General features: G+C 39.6%; 2 protein-coding genes across 5 annotated transcripts; one reads left to right on the top strand and one right to left on the bottom strand.

Annotated features, from left to right (window-relative positions):
* Positions 1–4,163: 4,163 nt before the first annotated feature.
* LOC116246140 (uncharacterized) lies at positions 4,164–4,547 on the top strand. The gene has a single exon (XM_031617854.1). The coding sequence runs from the start codon at positions 4,164–4,166 to the stop codon at positions 4,545–4,547; it is 384 nt and encodes a 127-aa protein (XP_031473714.1).
* A 7,520-nt stretch (positions 4,548–12,067) lies between these two features.
* Positions 12,068–17,711, bottom strand: LOC116262811 (uncharacterized). 4 transcript variants are annotated; one of them, XR_004174524.2, is made up of 3 exons: positions 16,444–17,711; positions 13,718–13,800; positions 12,068–12,442 (listed from the first exon to the last, which is right to left on the bottom strand). XR_004174524.2 is itself a non-coding variant. In XM_031642320.2 (3 exons), exons 2-3 carry the CDS (start codon positions 17,046–17,048, stop codon positions 12,379–12,381), a joined length of 669 nt encoding a protein of 222 aa, XP_031498180.1. In that variant the 5' UTR covers positions 17,049–17,197; positions 17,263–17,698; the 3' UTR covers positions 12,068–12,378. The 4 variants fall into 4 exon arrangements, 2 of the variants coding, with proteins under 2 accessions (XP_031498180.1, XP_049935996.1); XM_031642320.2 differs by lacking the exon at positions 13,718–13,800 and having other exon boundaries at positions 16,444–17,197; positions 17,263–17,698; XR_004174525.2 differs by lacking the exon at positions 12,068–12,442 and adding an exon at positions 12,451–13,632.
* Positions 17,712–18,325: the final 614 nt, after the last annotated feature.

The following is an 18,325-nucleotide window of genomic DNA, read 5'->3' on the forward strand; positions in this document are numbered from 1 at the left end:
AACTTCATGAATTCGAATTCATTGTCCTCGGTGAACTTTGTTAAAAGCACTGGCTTCTTGTTTGCGTATTGTTCTGAGCAGTGTAACTCAAGTTGTGGGGTGCAAGTATGGTTAGGCTGTTCTAAGGGTAGGATCTATGTCATATGGGTGCTTTTAAATGGCTGCCGCACCTGTGTTGATACTGGTGTTGGTGCTTTTTTTGGGTTCAGCCAACTGAACAGGGCCAAAACTGATTATTTCAAATGTGTACATAACTAAACTATATCTAATACAAAAATTTATATCTAAATATAGATAAATGAGGCTACTAAGCAGTTAAATGGCTATGTAACAAATGATTTGTTATACATATATACACACACGTATATACATATATTCACTGCATCTGCATTTACATTTTTTTGAAATTGCTGTATCTGCACCCGCACTCTGCACACCCCGCACCCATGTGAGATAGGTTAGGATTTGGTGTGTGTGTTTGTGTGAATAATTTAGATCTCGCCCGATGTTGAGAAGGCAAAGTTGCCATTTGTGTCTGAGGACTTGGGCTCATTTGCAAGCCAACCAAAATAGCACTCAGCGTGTTTCCCTACAAGCATTTGGTATAGCGGTCGAGGGTTACCTGGTTACCTCCAGAGAACTGACCCATTAACGTTGCTGGTCCTTGACTCTTCGAAAACATAAAAGAAAATCCCAACAACTTGCAAGGAAAAAGACTGCTAATTGATGCAGTAGGTGCCCGCTTTGTTTGACCACAGTGGTCAATTCTGTTGTCTTATTGACTTGCTGACAGCTCCTCTTCATTATGATTTTGCTGCTGAATGAGAAAATATGCTAAGAGAACTATTTTTTGGCCTTGCGTTCCTTCTGTTGTTGGACTACCCACTCAACATAGTGCAGTTTTTGCTTTTGGTATCCCTTTTTCAAAAGCAAGGAACTGCTAACCTGTTTGCGTCGTCCAGGTTTTAGATTTTATGTTGGACTTTTATTAAGGCTGAACTATTTGTTTCAAACACATGGAAAGACGCGACTTCGTTGCATTGCCAGCGACGAAAAACTCTGTAGCTAGTACTCCTGCTCCTAAGGTTAACTTTCTAACTTGTGATATATATGGAATGTGGGACCAATCTGCTCCTATGTGATTTAGCATTTGGTAGGATAAATAAGGGTCCATCCTGGTGAGTTTTCTGTCCGAATATGGATGTAAATTGTTTGGATTATATAGACCATCGACCCAATTATGGATCCATCCAACTGGATCTGGTAAAAGAAATTGGATCCAATTACTACTAAAATTCAGATTTGGTGATCTGTTTCATGGCCCAACTTGGATCCTTCCGACTGGAATTCGATAAACATCCGGCATAATTACATGTAACCGTTGGACCTTTTGTTGTTCACATCCAAACTAAGTCTGAAAAGAATAAAGGTGCGAATGCATTAAAATCTAGACCTGCCCAAATCTGAGCCGTCTACGTCAAAACTATTTCTGAGCACAATTGACTTTTTTCATGGGTTTAGATGGATTTTGCCAGATTAATAAAAATTTTCCTCTTGTATTGAGACTTTGACGTCCTTCATCTTAAAGTTTTAAAGCCGGAGCTTGCAGCAAGGTGGATGTCTCCTGTTCACATATTGGCGTTAGTTTTTTTTGAAAGGAACCACTCGTTTGTTAGGCAATAATAGAAATCCTTACTTGCCAAAAAGTGGAAATAATTATCCTCTCCCTCTCTCTCTACAGGAGTCTCCCTCTCTCTACAGGAGCCGCGTATTGGGTATATTTTTTGTTTGATTTCCTTGGGTGCTATTTTCCTAGTAACATTGAGAATTGGGTTGAAGTTTGTTATTCAGTGGGCTTGGGAGGGCCGGTTGTCCGCCCCCCACTCTCTGTGTGTTTGTCCAGGTTTTTCAGCTGTTGCATGATGTCTCGATACCGTTTAGTATTTTGTTTAAGAAGAAAAGGATCTTATTAGGTAAAATGTCTGAAAATATTTGGTGAAAAGCTGATTAGGTCAAAATAATGCTGGAGTACATGTCAATATTTTGAATAGAATAGTATAAGAGTCTTCCACTACAACTAAGCTACAGGCCTAGAATGTTTTCAGTTTTGTTATTTAGGCTAAAAGCCTTACTTCTCTCTCTTAGGCCTGCTCAGCTCACCATAGGCTACGGCAACCCCAGATTCGGCTCCTTGAGTGCATTTTGTGAGCTTGAATGGTGCATCTGGAATAAGCTAAGCTAAGCTAGGCTGTTTGGTTTTCTTTCTCTGACCCACTGGTTTGCGAGTTCGGAACATATGTCTGTGTGAATCTGATGCTTTTTCAATTAAATTTTATGAATAAAATCACTTCCAAATGATGATCAGAATAGAATTACATTAGCATTCACATCCCAACCAGAATCAAAATTCGATATAATTTAATATCCACTTGCACATGGATGTATACCCATCAATTTGTAAACCCTAGATTCAATCTAACATGGGTTCTCATAATCTGATTTCTGAATCCAATTCCTAACCTTAATTAGGTCGCACAAAAATCATGTTATCTGGATCTGACCCATATATAACCCTAGTTTAGGGCCTCCAAATAATGAGCTAAGCAAGCCAAGCTGGGTTCTGCGTCACTGTTGGTCCTTTGAAGTTGAATTCCTGCACATATTGCGTGTATATGCAATATGTTTGAAGTCAAATAATCTCAGCGATGTTTTTCTCGGGTATTTTTCAACGAAGTTATTCTTCTAGAGTAAATCTGAAGAAAATATTAACAATTTAAAAACAATAAAAATTGTAAAAAACCTTAAAAAATTCAAAAAATTAAAAAATATTAAAATCTCAGAAAAAAATCACTATAAATTTGTGATTTTTTCATGTTTGGTGAGATTTTTTTTCCTTTTTTCGTTTTTATTTGATTTTTCTGTAAATATCGAAAGATTTTTAAAAAAATCTCGTAATATCTGTGACACTGGTACAAACAGTATCTCTCCCCACTTTCCAAACGAATTTGGCAATAAAATAACAAGCTTCTTTATCCATTTACCAGAAATGATATAGACTTTGAGAGTTGATACCGATATTTAACAAGGTTGTGTGTCAAAGAGGGCTGCAGAAAAGTAAATTCAGTGTGCAGCAGCACATGGGATAGCCAGTAACTTTGACTGTGCTTCCTGAGAATCTGAAATCCTCTGAGATGCCACCTACCATTGTCCAGAACACGGCCGAGAATCGATTCCTTCATCGACCAAATCTTATTTCTGAATAGATCTGACATCTCTGCCGTCGGTTGATCTCATCCAACTATTCTCAACACAAACTAAAAGATCCACCAGTAGTACATGAACTTAATGTTCATAATTTTACTGGCCATCCATCACCAAGGTGTTTGACTAAGATTTTAAGTTTCCCCGAGAATATGATTTAGTGACTTATATGAGCTACCCACATGCCATTAACAACTCAGGATGAAGCTCGAACTCAGCCTACGCGAAGTCCATTCTTTTCATATGCTATTGCCAGTTTGATTATGCTTTTATCATAAGATTTTCACCATAGCCGATTCAATGTCAAGAGAAACCCGAAGTTAATTTCGAAAACTATGGTTTCTTCTATTATTTGATTCCTTATTCATAATTTTACATATATTACACCTACTGTGTATATGCCACATTTTTGGAGAGTCCCTAAGAATGAGATTAGGAATTGGGAATATTAGCATGTGAAATCCTACTTGAGATGCTTTTGCATCTTCCCATACTCATGGTACAGCACAGATCCCTTCTGAAAACGGGATCAGAGTTCTTTTTGTCCTGATTTTTTACCATTGAGTTAAAATAAGAAAGGGCACTTTTTGCAATATTATTAATTAAGCTGAATTTTAAGTGGTTTATTTTGGCAGCTCTCTTATAAACCAGCACCAATTAACTAAATCTAAATTTTGAAAGAGGAATAGAGACAAACTAAATATAGATTTTCTTTTTATTTTTTGAAGAAAGGTCTAAACATACTTTCACAGGAGTCAAAATTAGATGCCGGCTGACATGTTTGGCATTTTAATCAAGCATAACGCTGACTAAGGCACAAAAAGCCAGCGTTTGCGCCCCTTGCTGCCTATATATATTCACAACCGTTGGCGTCTATCGGAAACTCTCTCATGCTGGACGCGATGGAGTGGTCTCCCAGCCTAGACAGAGCAAACTCCGTCACCGGAATCCGAAATTGGTGGCAGAGTGACCAGAGAAGTGTCCGACATGGGCACCGGAGCCTGCGGCTCGGCGCCACGGCCGACGCCTGCTGCGGTTGTTGGAGAGCATCACCACCTAAGATGAAGGGCTGGAGGGTCTTGTGGAGGAGAATTAGGAAGGGAAGGTGCAGGATCTTCAACTTCTCCAAGTCAGTCTGTGTTGCTTATGATCCTTATACCTATGCCCAGAACTTTGATCATGGGTTTGCGTCGTTGGAGCCGGACAATCTCAGCCGTTCATTCTCAGCAAGGTTCTCCAGTCGGTCGAGGGATTACCTGGTCAGGATTGATCGAGATTTTGCTTGAGTTTTGTGGCTCCGTTTCTTCCTTCTTCTTCTTCTTCTTCTTCTCGACTCTGCTAGATCTCTCAGGTGAACTGTACAAAGAAAAAAAAGAAAGTTGAAGTGAGCAGATGCGTGTTACGATGACAATTGGTTGTCATTTTTCCCGAGAATGAATAGCGTTTGATAAGTGGGGATATTCTTTGACTGTCTGTTGTCTCTCAAGAGATTTTGACAATTGCTCGTCATTTTTTTCCGATTAGGAGAGCAATTAGTGTTTGACAGGTAGGAATATTCATATTTATCATTTAGCGTACTTGGGTAGTTGTTTGATAGGCAAAAATACTCTTCAGCGTGAAACTATGTTTTAAAAAACAAGTTCTGTATGCCCCTCAATGCATATAACAAGTGTGCCCGATGTGAACATATTTACCACACTTCTCCTCTTTTTTTTCATAATGTGCGAGAGCTGATAAAATAGGAATCTATACTAAAATTTGAGGACAAAAAGTCTCCAATTATAATAACAAACCGCATTTACAATGTGTGAGAGAGCATAGATAACAAATCCAACCCCTCAATGATAAATAGGGATATCCTAAATAGGCCGAAACCCGTCACCCTTTTCCTTGCCTCGGGTCCAATGAATTCATTTATGAGGAGGGCCACCTCAGACAATTATTCTTCCACTCAAACTAGCTTTTACCATTTGAGTTGGTGATTTTCACAGTTAATGCAAGCGAGAAAAGATATTCAAGCAATCAAACAACCCCTAAAAAAAAGGAAAAGAAAAAAATGTCTACTTTGTAGATATTAGACCTGTGTGGAAGCTTAGATATAAAGCCGGCGATGCTCGTTTTAGCGGAGGGCGGTGGGTGTTCGGATCGGACGCAGACAAGCTACTAGGCAACCGTGTTCGGGACATTTAGGTGTTTGCAATAAGGAATTTCTTTCACCTTTCCATTTTTCATTTTTGTCCTTAAGGAGGTGTTCCTACTCTTTTTAACATTTTTCCCTGTTAGGAATATTTTAATCATTTCATGCGTACCAACACTTTCCTTTTTTTTTTTTTTTTTTATTTATTGAGGGTCCGAACCATTGTATGGATGTAAACCGTTTGGATCGGATCCAATGATCCAAAAACAACCGAGAATCAGATTCATTGAAAGATTTTCTTGGTGGCTTTGGTTTGTGCAGCTCACGTTCACACCTCGTTTGGATTTGGATGACTTTTCTTGGTCTCAAACAGGCAGCTGTCGCTAACCAGTGATGTTCATAGTTCCGTGTTCATCGCCATATTCTTCCGTGTCTTCAACCATCATCATTATTAGTTTTGGACAAGTATTACTTGACAACATATTCGTCATCCGAGGGATTGATGCAACGGTGTGAAATGAGGATTGGTTGGTGGTCAATTTTTATTTTGAGTGTCAAGGACCTCAACCTCCTGTGCTGCAAAAATGAGATCATCGCGCAACTTGAAGCGCAGATGACCCTTGGAGACACCGAAAACATGCCCTGTACCTTGGGAAGATGGGGTTTGAGTGAGAGTTTTGATTCTCTATTGGGCGGTGTGTGTTCCCCGCTCACCTGGATCACATACTACACCCTTTTGATAAACTGGGACTTCATATAAATTAAATAGGAAAACCAATTGATTTTTTTCGTACCCATTAGGTTGCTAACGGCGTTTGATGCACCCATTAAAACCAATTTGAGGTTGCCGTACAAATTTCACCCGATGCACAGGGCCAATCAAATTTCTAAAAAACCACGTTAAATTCTTTCATGCCATCAAACAGGCCCTAAAATAAAAAGAAAATGTGTCTTGCATGTTTGTAATTTTTGCATCCCTAATGCATGAATCAAGTTAGAACTCCCATCTTTGAGACATCTGAATTTGAGGGACAATGGAGATTTTGAACTCATGATTCTTGAATAAGTAGAATCTGTCGCAATCAAACACTTATCGAGGTTTAGCTGGAATCAAATTCCAGAGAATATAAATGCTAGCGCCATCAAATCAAACTCTACTATTCACAATCTTAATGGGTCGTTTGGCTGTAGGGATACTATGTGATTATCTCATGATTGCCCCAGAGACTGGGATAGGTTCATTGAACACTAAAATTAGTGTGTCATGAATATGCTCTAATCATCATATGCTCACATAGTGTCCCTACTATCAAACAACCCCTACGGCTAAATTTGTTTTCCCTTGGATATCAAATCAATACTGCATGGTTTCATAACTCAAATCCATAGAACCGACATCCGCCGCCTAAGCTTCAGTCAACATATCAAGAAAAAAAAATGGAATTGGAAATCCTAATAATTGAAGACAAACTATGACCATGAAAAATTGAAGGTGGAAACTCATGGCTAGCCTAATAAGCCAATGGATAAAACTAAAGGACAAAACTCTAGGATTTTTGCCTTCACATGTTGAAAGGAACAATATATAACTGAGATGACTAGTCCCTATTTGGGTCTTTTTCTTTTTTTTGTTGAGATTTATATTGTGCAATTGACTGAGTGCACATGATTGAATGAACATGGGTACAAAAAAACTTTTTCATTTTCTTATTTCATGCTTCCATGAAAAGCAAGTGGATGCAGTGAGACCCCTGTTATCTGATGCAACCCTTCTATTTAAAAACTATAGGTTTATTTTAAAGCTTTCTCTGCACAAGATAGTGCACCAAACTGAAGCAAAAGGAATCTTTCATTTTTCTGATTTTATGTGAGAAGTGATTAGCATTAGGGATGTATAGTTTGTGAGTAGAGGTTGTTCTCAACAAAATTGGGTCTACGAAACCGTTCAGTTTGGCAATTGGATCTTGAGTCCAAAATTAGTAGAAATAAAGCCGCGGGTTTGGTATGAGATCACTCATTTTGGCAATTGGATCTTGACCCTCCAAAATTAATAGAAACAAAGCCATGGAGTTTGGATCTTGCCCCATCCATGTCTTTCAAGTCCCATGGGCATCGTCCTTATGCAAGCTAAAGCTAGTGGTACCTTATGCCATCATAAAGGGTTGTTCAGAAATAGTAATAAGATGTTACTTTTCTACATATTTGTTCAAAAAATTGAAATTGAAGCAGATTCGCAGTATATTTTTTGAATCGTTCCATTTTTAAGGCAGATACATGAAACAATAACATTCTGTTACTATTCTCAAACCGGCCCTAAAAGACCTCAGACCATTGGACTTCTAAGCCAATTTGGGATGCCCGTGGATCGAGGAGGAGATAAAGTAGGAAGATCAATATCCAATAAATACTGAAATTCTTGGATCTCCTATTCAGTTGCAACCAAAGTCATCTTCTAAAAAAACAGGGCCAAATGATCATGCATGTACTTAGGCGTGGCTTTAGGATCCAATCTTTCCAGAGTTAGAACATTCCGAGTCATCTGGATCTGGATCTTTAAAAACTGAACTCAAATCCAAATACTAATGCTTTCTTTTTATCAGCTTAGCATTTAAGGCTCAGAATTTGATGAACATGGGATCGTGGGTCCAATTCCCCATGCACGGGCATCCATTGGGGCAGAAAACTAAGAAAACAGAGAAAGTGCCTACTTGCTTAGCAAATTCAAGCAAGTCAGAACAGTTACGAACGAAACAATTAATTTTTCAAGAGCCCGATTCAAAGTCCACACAAAGATTAAGAGCATATGACCAAGTGACACGCTCCTAACAAAGAACAACACAACAATCTTCTTGGTGATACATGTCTACATATATAATTGGGTTGTACTTTACAATCTATGCTGCTTTGATTTGTTTTTGTCAAACGCCCATAAATCAATCTTTCTTTGTGTATCTTAACAAAAAACAAACGTTTTTTTGGATCCCTAAAAGATTTGCTGCGTTCTTTGAGAAGTAGTATAAATAGAGTTTTAGTTGGAAAGAGTTGGATAGATATGGGCTAAGGTAAAGCTATACAGTGTCTCGAATCTTTGGGAAATGTGATTTGGGGTAACTCTCAAGTAGATTCTTGCGTAGCTGTGCAATGATAAACTCAAGACAGAGAGTGGAATGGACGGGAAAAGATTTTTGAGAGGAGTGAAGCCCAAGCTGCAAGATGTTAATTGAAAACATTTTACTTTTGATAAATGACAAACATTAATTGCTATTGTCTTGGCAATCTTAGCTATTATGTTCTCTTCTTCCATTTAGACATCATATATGTTATTGTGCAGCGAAAAAGGTTCAATGTTTACATCGTTGAAGACTAGAAGATACAATCAAGAGTACAGTTGGAAAGCCATTAAAGACTGATAAAATTTTTACAAAATTTAGGTATCTAGGCAAGTGATTTAATTCAACGCCTTCAAGAAGAAGGATAACAATATGTTGATACCCAAAAGGCATTTTTTTTTAAACTCAAGTGGGAGAAAGAAATGGAGAAGGATTGGTACTGATTAAGTTTGTTGTCATAGTTCTTAGATTTTTTTGAAATTGAAACCAAAACTACTAGGAGACGGGCTGGGATTCGTTAGCAGGGTTGTTAGAGTGAGAGGCATGTAGCGCTATCAAGGGCAACTGCATGCCAATCTGGTTCTGAAATTTCTCTGCACATGATTCAGATTCAATTTGGCAATGCCCATCCTTCTTGTACTGCAACTGCGAATCCCTTAGTGGAAGGAGGAAGATAGAGAAGGTAAAAAGAGATGAAAATGAAGCCTTGTCCTACCATTTTCCGGCGAATCACCTCTGCCGCCTTCTAAAGTCACTGATGTCATGTTTTGGACGTTCATCCCAAATTTAGATTTCTGGCTCTGCCACTGAGGAAACGTGCATGAAGCATTTCAACCTCAGGCTGGCTTCAACATGTGCAAAGAATTCCATTCTTTCCGTCATTTTAAAGAGAGAGCCTTCGCTTCCTCTTTGATTGCATGGAACAAGGAGAGAAAACAAAAGCCTGTGATATGGAGTTCGGGTTTATACATCCAGGGTCAGGCCTTGAACTATGAGAATTCTCCAAAGTTTCTAATCATTTAGGGTGTGTTTGTTTCACTGTAGATTTGATATCTGCTGTGATCTAAGATCACTAGGATCTTAGATCTGTAAGGTTAGACACCCCCAATCGAGCCTTACGTTAGGCCGTGAATTCAAAATCCGTGCTATTAAGATTTTACAATGCATACCTTTTAACGATTTGAGATCTGAGGCTCTCAAACACTACGAAAAAGAGAAAAGAAACTTGGTGGAGCGGAGATATGACAAGATTATTATATATTCTTAGTTACCTGGATTCCACCATTGCCTCCCATTTCGTAGTGAATCTTACCTTTTCTCCATGTTGGGGCAATCATTTAACTTTCCAACAAGCTGGTGGGCTAAGAATTTCTATCTGTTGTCCTTTGCAGATGCTGGAAGAAAGTGTGAGCATAGTGCTCGAGCGTCCATAGACATGTACAATCATTTTCTTTTTCATTCATTAGAAAAGAAAGAAAGTTTCATCGAGGATTCAATGTTGCTCTTGTACTCAAAAGAGGGTTCACATGTCTGAACTTGAGATATGAATCAAGACCAGCTTCTCTGCAGCTTCTGCAGAATGACCTCAAGTTACAGTCTGCCATCTTAGGAATAATAATCTTTTAAAGTAGTCGATCTTGTTCTTGAAAGATGAGAAAACTATATATCACAGGTTGGGAGGACTTTGTTTGAACGAATTGCTGTGGGGAACTTAATTTTGTATAAAAACTCGAAAACTAGAGCTACACTGTATCAGAAAATTCAGAAAATACGTCTATTCTTTACGATTAGGAGGCAAAATGCTAGCACTTAAGGAAAATTACCCAAAACAATATAATGTTTTCATGATCATCATTACCAGTATGTATTTTAAATAACCCTTTGAAGAACGGAGAAAATCTCTTGGAGATTCAGTCACTTGATGAGGCCATTATATCTTATAATAACGACCTCGCTTGAGTTCGCCAGATCCATAAGATTTCATTGGGACCCAACTCAAGAAATCGATGGGGCATGCTGTTAGATATGCTTTGCATCTAGTGGCACTTTGCTGCTTAAGATTGCTAAATCTATTAGCTCTCGTTGTACCCAACTCAAGAAACCAGTGGGGCATGCTGCTCTCCTGCAGGATTATACATGGCATTTTATTTCATAAATTCTTGAAGTAGTTGGTTGCATGTAATCTGAGCTCTTCTTTATATATACTTTAATTTTAGATCCTGACCTTGTCGGTGCTGTGTTTGCTGAAACCTTATGCATTCCATACTGATGAAGGAGAGACTATTAAGCATCTATTTTGGGACTGCCCGATTATACAGCATCTATACCAGACATCATGTTATACAATCAAATACTATATCTTCTAGATCTAAGTAAACTTGTCCTCAAGGTCATTTGGCATTAGGAACAGCGTGTGGGTGTTCTATGATCAGCCCCAAATTTATTCTATGAGGTATTGGTAAGGAGGCATTCTGTTGTCCGGTACACATCATTACGGGGCCAACATGCTGTTGGTTTAGAAGGAAGCCGCTTACTATGGCATACATGGACTTTCAGACTTGGTGGAAACTAGTGTGTGCTCAGAATGACGCATTTCACTGCGTGGCATTAAGGTTGACACAAGTCGAATTGCTAAGAAAGTTCTACGTGATGTTGCTTCTCTTATCAAAGGACTTCAACCGGCTGTAAGATTCTGCTTCGTACATTTTTGTGCCTTCCTAACTGCCTGCTGAGAGGTCTTCAAATGAAATGTCATGAGATGACTCTATGCTCTCTTGCTCCAAGGGGCTTAGAGTAGTTGGTCAGGTTGATGGGCAGGTCGTAAACCTGTCATCAGTTAGTTTCTATGGACAATAGCGCTCGCCCCCCACCCCCCAACACACACACACACACACACACACACACCATCTTTAAGAGAAGCAACTGGACTTCGATTGATTTCAACCGCAAAATATGCTTCAAGGTAGATGACTTACACCGTAGACTGAAAAATTTTTCCATGAAATGGGACGAGACAAACTATTATATGGTGAATAACTGCACCTATAAACGTATGGAGTACGGGTATTGTCACCGATGTGGATGGCAGACCTCTAGTTAGTATGGAGAGCAGGTAGACGCCGGTTCAACTATTGCTTTGAAGGATTCTTTTCGTGGACATTGAACTCGCGGCAGCCAAAGCACCTGGTGACACACAAGTGACCTCAAACAGATGAGCAGTCTTTGCAGAACGATGGAAACGTGAAGTTGAAATGCTTTCTGATATTAAACAGCCCGGAAAGTTCTTATCGAGCTGCTTGATTCTCAGTTGTGTAATTCAAATATGAACTGAACTGGGCTAAAGGGTGTGTACATAATACCGGCATGAAAGTTACTTGTGACCGTGAAACTAACCATCTTTCATGTCGTGTGCAAAGCAGTCACTTTAAAAATAGAAATATTTCGTACATGAAAACACATCAACCACGAGGTAAACCCTTGGGTTTTATAACTAGATTGCTCCTATATGATGATTCTTGTTAAAAAATGGCAAGTATAATTCAGAAATAGAGACAGAGAGGGAGGACAAATAATTGGTAAGATATATTAAGGGAGAATATTATATTGGTACACTCAACACTGATAACAGACAAGACATGCAGGTGCATGACAAGGTAACAGCCGGAAATGAAAAAGCCTCGTACGAAATGGGAGGGTACTCATCCTTCTCACTCATTTTAAAAGCCAAGTTTCAGTAAGCGCCATCAATCAGTGCAAAATAAATCTGGGAGACAATCAGACAACATATAGAAGAAAACATTTCCTTGAATTTGGAAGTTGCCCATTAAAATGAGAGTGAGGCTGTCTTGAGGACGATTGTCTAAAATGGATTCACTGTATGACACAGCTGCAACCTCGACCATCATCATCTTCATCCTCCGATTCATTCATTTCACTGGTAGATCAAGAACAAAAAATTAGAAATTGGGGGTGCGATCGGTATGTTGATAAACAGGTACAAATATGGTTACAAGATAATGCAAAGTTCTGCAACTCTTATGAGGCTAGGAAATGGATGGAATGGTTATCTTAGATATTTTGAAAGAAAAAGAATCAAAAGATCACATAAACCAGGTACCAGCATTCTCTATCACGAGATTATATTCTGAAAGTAGGAATTAAAGTGTGAGGAGTACAATGAGAAGTTGTTGGCCTTTGAGCCAGATGGTGCCTACTTCTAACAGTAAGTTGTCCATGGTAGACACCGAGATGGATTCCACACCATGCTGCTTCATGTTAAGAATACTACATTTTAAGAGTCAGCACCCTTCCAATGATGTGTCTTATAATGCTCCAAACGAAAACAAAATTAGCTCGCTTGAAAACCCAAAGAAATAGTCATAGAACAACAAAAAACTAAGATAATGAAGCAAGGAAAGCAGCATGCTTCTCCGCAACGACCATATCTGTCTTCTATAAGAAGCAAGGAGGCAACGCAACACTGAAGAATGACCATAATCTATATTCTACACATACAGAAGAACAAATAATACATCCTGAACCTTGACATGCTCTGACCGTGAATTTTGTAACTAGTGCAAGCGGGGCTTGGTCAGAGGCTGTGAAGGAGGCAAAGCATGGTTCACATTGGAGAAGGTACTGCAAATTTATCATATATCTACCCAACTTCCACACTGATACCAAAAGGATTATTAACAGTAATACTACACCAAAAAGTTCTAGCAACGCTGCACCTTAGAAAGCCATTTTTCACTTGAACATTAACAGAACTGGTATACATAACTTCCAATATATAGAGAGCCATTCAATCTAGACCCATATCTCCACAGGGCCATAAGGATCATGGGATATTACCAGACCCACAAGGTGTCATGTTCTAGCACAGGATGTGTGCTGGAAATGGAAAACCCTTTACTGCTTCAACCACAACAGACCTAGTACTATATGAAGAAAAATTTCCAAGACAGAAAAGCCAGAACAGCGGCGTATCAGAAAGATGGCAGGATCACATACATCAGGAAGAAAATAACTCTTCCATTAGAGAGAGCTGCATAGGATGTTCTGCTCTTCAACTTCTTGTACTTTAAATTGCTTTCTTGGGTTTTCAAATCTTTTGTGTTTCCCCTTCAAGAGATAAAAATACAGTTGTTCCTTGCAAAACTCAAACAACAATGGGACTTGCATTATGTAGTTTACAGTAAATCCTTACTTTATTCAATATTCAGCTGCTGGATATATTATCTCAGTGTCCACTGTCCAGTATACAACTACCAGTTGCCTCAACTCTCCATTCTACATGAAAAACTACTAAATTTCAGAATTATCTAATAATAGCTTATAAGTAGTCATGCCTAAATTGTAATTTCAAGTTGAAAAAATGATGAAGTAAAGAGAAATGATCATGTCTTTCAATCAACTTTATTATTTTTGTAACTTTGCGCATCAATATGAACAGTTGATAAACCATATTCGTTTACTCCAAGACACTCCAAGGTTTCAAATTTCTGCCCCCCTCTGTTCTTTTGCCTTTTCTGAGTCAGCTCACACCTTCCTATACCGTTCCTGATGATGTTGTAAACTTTCTATGGAAACAACTATAGACCTGCTTCTTCTCGTGTATCTGGTTTTAGTAAGCAATATCTCATCTCCCTATGCACTGCCTTTCTTGAACTTTCCTTGGGAAAGTTATGCTTGAATGATGTAAAAGTATGGCAGCCTTAGATGCTGGGAGCAAGAAGGAGGTTGGGGGCTTGGCTTCTTGTTAGAATGATGTAAAAGGGGGAAAAAAAATGAAAACAAACACGCAAACCTGAAAAAGTTGCATTCAATGCCGCACAATCTTTACCTAGATTACTGTTAAAGCAAATAGAAGAACAAAAATCTCACAGACTGAAAAAGGGAGCAAAAAATCAAGTTCAGAGTTTGGGAGCCTAGTACGCGAGAAAAGTAAAGAATTCTCTTAATCTATTGTATTATAATATTATCTGTCATAAGGCACCCAAAAGTGATGGCAAGACAGGCCAGGCCAGGCCAGGGGTTAAAGTGGGGCAAAGAGCTACATAGCAGGCAAACAAAGACAACGGTACTTGCTTCTCAAGAGAAAAAAAGAAAGAACAGAACTTATCAAATTTATTTGACAGACTTCACACCCACACTAACATATCAATTATCATTGGTAAAAAGTATCTTGTTAACAGATAGTCAAGCATTGATGTACAACACATGCTTACCCATAGGTAATGCATGTTCTCTGCAGCTAGTTGAATTCTCCCTTTACTAGGTTTATTTTAAATGAATTTTTAGATATCTGTTTTGAAGGCACTATCTGAACCACCATACAAAGTAACAGTTGTCATCATAACTAAGTCTTGTTCAGCTTTAGAGGTCACATTTTTTGTTTCTCCCCATTTATGGCGACAAGTTCTCCACTCTGCAATACATTATATCACCACCCAGGCACTTTCTCCATCCAAGCTTTCAAGACTTTTTTCTACTTTCTTAGTTTCTTCCAGTTTAACCATGTTCCGTCCTAAGCAACAGTAACAATGATCTTAGTTATTATTATGACCTTTCATTATCCCTTTTAGATCTTCAAAAGTCTTCCTTCATAGATTTAGTTTGCATGATAAAATCCAGTAGTGGTGAATCTATAACCACTTGTAGCAGGGAACCTCTATAACTTTTTTTTTGTCCGTTAAAAGGAAAAAGCTCACATAAAAAACTCCCATTTAATTGGATTGAACAATGCAAATTTCTGAATATGTAAATGCCTGTGCACACTGTTTTCTGACCAGCTCGTGAGCTATAGGCTTAATTGACGTTAAAAGTAAACTGAAAACTTATAGAAGCTTTATTGTCTTCTTTTGTTCTGTTTCCTCCCTTAGAATATGGTAGAACCTTCTTGCTGCAAGTATTTACTGGAAAGGGTACCCCTTAAAGGTTATTGTGTCCAGTATTTTCATGAATTGCATGTGAAAGAGAACCACATCAGACAGGAGATTGTGATCCAAATGTGAAGGGATGCCATTCTTGATTCACAGCTTGCCTCAAAACTGGACAAATTACCATTTCTGCCTTTCATTCTCACATGATACACTACCATGACAGAGATGATCATTTACCATTTACAGTAAAAGGAGATTTTCCATCAGCGTGGCTATGATCTTCGGTTGTTCTCTTAAGAAAATGTACATAAGAGTCCCTAACCCGTCGTGTGCCAAGTAGGATCCCTTTGGTCGAATTGCAGTCTCTGCCGTAGAGCATGAAAAGTCAAAATTGAGTTCCCGAACAACAAGGGAGTACCTTTGCTCTTTTTCCACATTTCCGATTTCCCAATGGCCCAATGAGATATAAACCCTCAAGCATCTGAACCCACAGTCTAATCAGCCTCAAGAACCTTGCCCAAATGCATTCATGTTCCGGTCACTTTCAGCCATTTGACGATCAAGGCAGTTCATCAATCAAATCAGTAATAACTAACCGACTGGCAAACAAGCTACAAAATACATCTTGGCCGTCTGAAAAGAACACATAAAACTTCATTGAAATGCTGAAGCGCAAAAGTTCAAACGGCACCTCTTCCAAAATGAAGATCTAACAGTAGTTCTTCTAGTATCATACAGTAACAAATTACCCCAACTATAACCTCCAACTGGAATTATTCAATCCAAGTTCAACCAACTTGTTCTTCAGCTAAGATCACTAAGATATTAGTAGAATTCAGATCCTAAGCTCGCCTTTTCCCACGTTCTATAACAAGAGGAATTACTCTAAAAATCAAAACATGTACACATTCGCGACACCCGCATTTTGACTTAAAAGCGGGAGAAGAGATCGAAAATAAGAACATATCAAACGTAAAAAATTAGTCAGGTCACCAAAAAATAGACACAATAAGAGCAAAACTCATCCCCGAAGAGACCAAAAATTGGGCACCTTGGTTCGAATTCCCTGATCTCGGTAAGATCACGGCCCCAGCCGTCGGTCCACTGAACTTTCCTCTTCGCTGCAGTATCCAACACTGAGCTCTCGTCATTCTCCCCCTCAACTTCCTTAGCAGCAGGACCACCACCATCACTCCCACCGGCCGATGGCTTCTTTAGGCTACTCTTTTGAAAAACCTTTACACCCAGTTCGTCAACCCCGTCGGCTGTTCCCGCGATCACCCCGGACGGCGAGGTCGATGAGTACTCCTGCTGATGGACGACTGGCTCGACTTTGAGAGGCGAGGGTGGACCATCGAGGCCCGGTGGTGGTGGCCGGCCAAAGCAAAGAAAGGGCTTGCAAACCCGGCGGGTCTTCGCCCGGTGCTCGGCAGGAGCCAGCGGGTACTCGGCGGTGATCTCCTCCTGTGAAACCAATTGATACTGGCGGTTCCAGGGAAGCACTCTCATGGGACTGTCGTCCGTCCAACCCCTCCTCCTCCTCCTCCTACGACGACGACGACCACCACCACCGATCCAGAAGAGAAGTAAGGCAAGGCCCTTGGAGTACCCGGAAGCTGACGAGGAGATGAACCCTCCTTCCACTGAGATTAGCATCACCCTGCCTCACATCTGATGTTAAAACACACATACACACTCTCTCTCTCTGTAGGGATGCTACTCCCAGGAGGTTGCTTCTCTCCCTTTCTCTTGATTAGAGAGAGGATCCAGGAGGGGAAAGAAGAACGCCACCACCACCAGCAGTCCTGGACAACCAATATTTGAAATTTACAGACAGGAGAGGAGGAGAAAGAGAGAGAGAGGATCTCACCCTCTAGCTATAGGCAACAGGGAAGAAGCCAATAGGGAGCAGAGCGGCCCCTCCTCTCTACCTCTCCCCTTCTACCAGGTGGGGTTGGCCAACCACATTAGCAGCGCCATGGTGGCTGCAACTGAAAGAGCCATCCACGACTCTTCCTGCACGCCGCCCATCTCACGGCGACAACCCGAAAAAAACAAGGATATTATGTTAACATCAACCAAAAGGAAAAGACAGCAGAAAAAACATTAACAACAGATGAAGGGAGTGAGGGAGAAGGCAGGTCACTTCACCGATTTCCACATGATCATCACCCTCCAAGGAGACCGCCATTAATTGCATTCTCTGCACAAATAGAAGCCCAAGCTTCGTCAAATTAAGTTAAAATATGTTCTCTTTCTTCGAAATTTTACTACAAAAGCTACAAGTTTCAAGATTGAGAAATAAGTGTTTCCTCCTAAGATCAACAGTGGATGGAATTTGCTTTTTTCTTTTGCTTAATTCGACTGCTACCATCCAGCGGATTAACATAAATTAGAGAGACAAAGCACCAGAAAGTCAGAAACACGTCACGGAAACAACAAGGGCAGGTTGCTTTCACCAACTTCCACATTATCACAGCGGCAACGACGTGACCAAGTGCACGCTGTCATCATTTGCTGTCGGCGGAAATTGCCTGAAGGTCGAGAGAGAGCGCACTTATTTTATCACCAAAAGTTTGCGAAAAGAAGCTTCACCTTTTGGGGAACTAACATAAATATGTTCTTATTCATCAAATATTTCACTTTAATTTTTCAATATACTCCAACCTGCCTCAAGGAGTTTTATTTGAACTTCCAATGCCCGATACGGATTAGCATCGGTGTCTTTTTTAAACGTAAAAGATACTTTACAATATTGCTTTAAAAATGAAAGGTACATAGACCTATATTGGAGTAGCCGTACGGATCCATATTAGTGTCTCATAAAAAGTGATATTAGTAACACTAGGTAACTGGCATAGGGGGTTACATGTTCGAGTGCGTGTGTGGTTCCACATTAGTTGACCTCGTGCTAGAAAACCAGATTAGTTGAC

The sequence above is a fragment of the Nymphaea colorata genome, chromosome 1, assembly GCF_008831285.2.
Source record: "Nymphaea colorata isolate Beijing-Zhang1983 chromosome 1, ASM883128v2, whole genome shotgun sequence".
In the NCBI taxonomy this organism is placed as follows: Eukaryota; Viridiplantae; Streptophyta; class Magnoliopsida; order Nymphaeales; family Nymphaeaceae; genus Nymphaea; species Nymphaea colorata.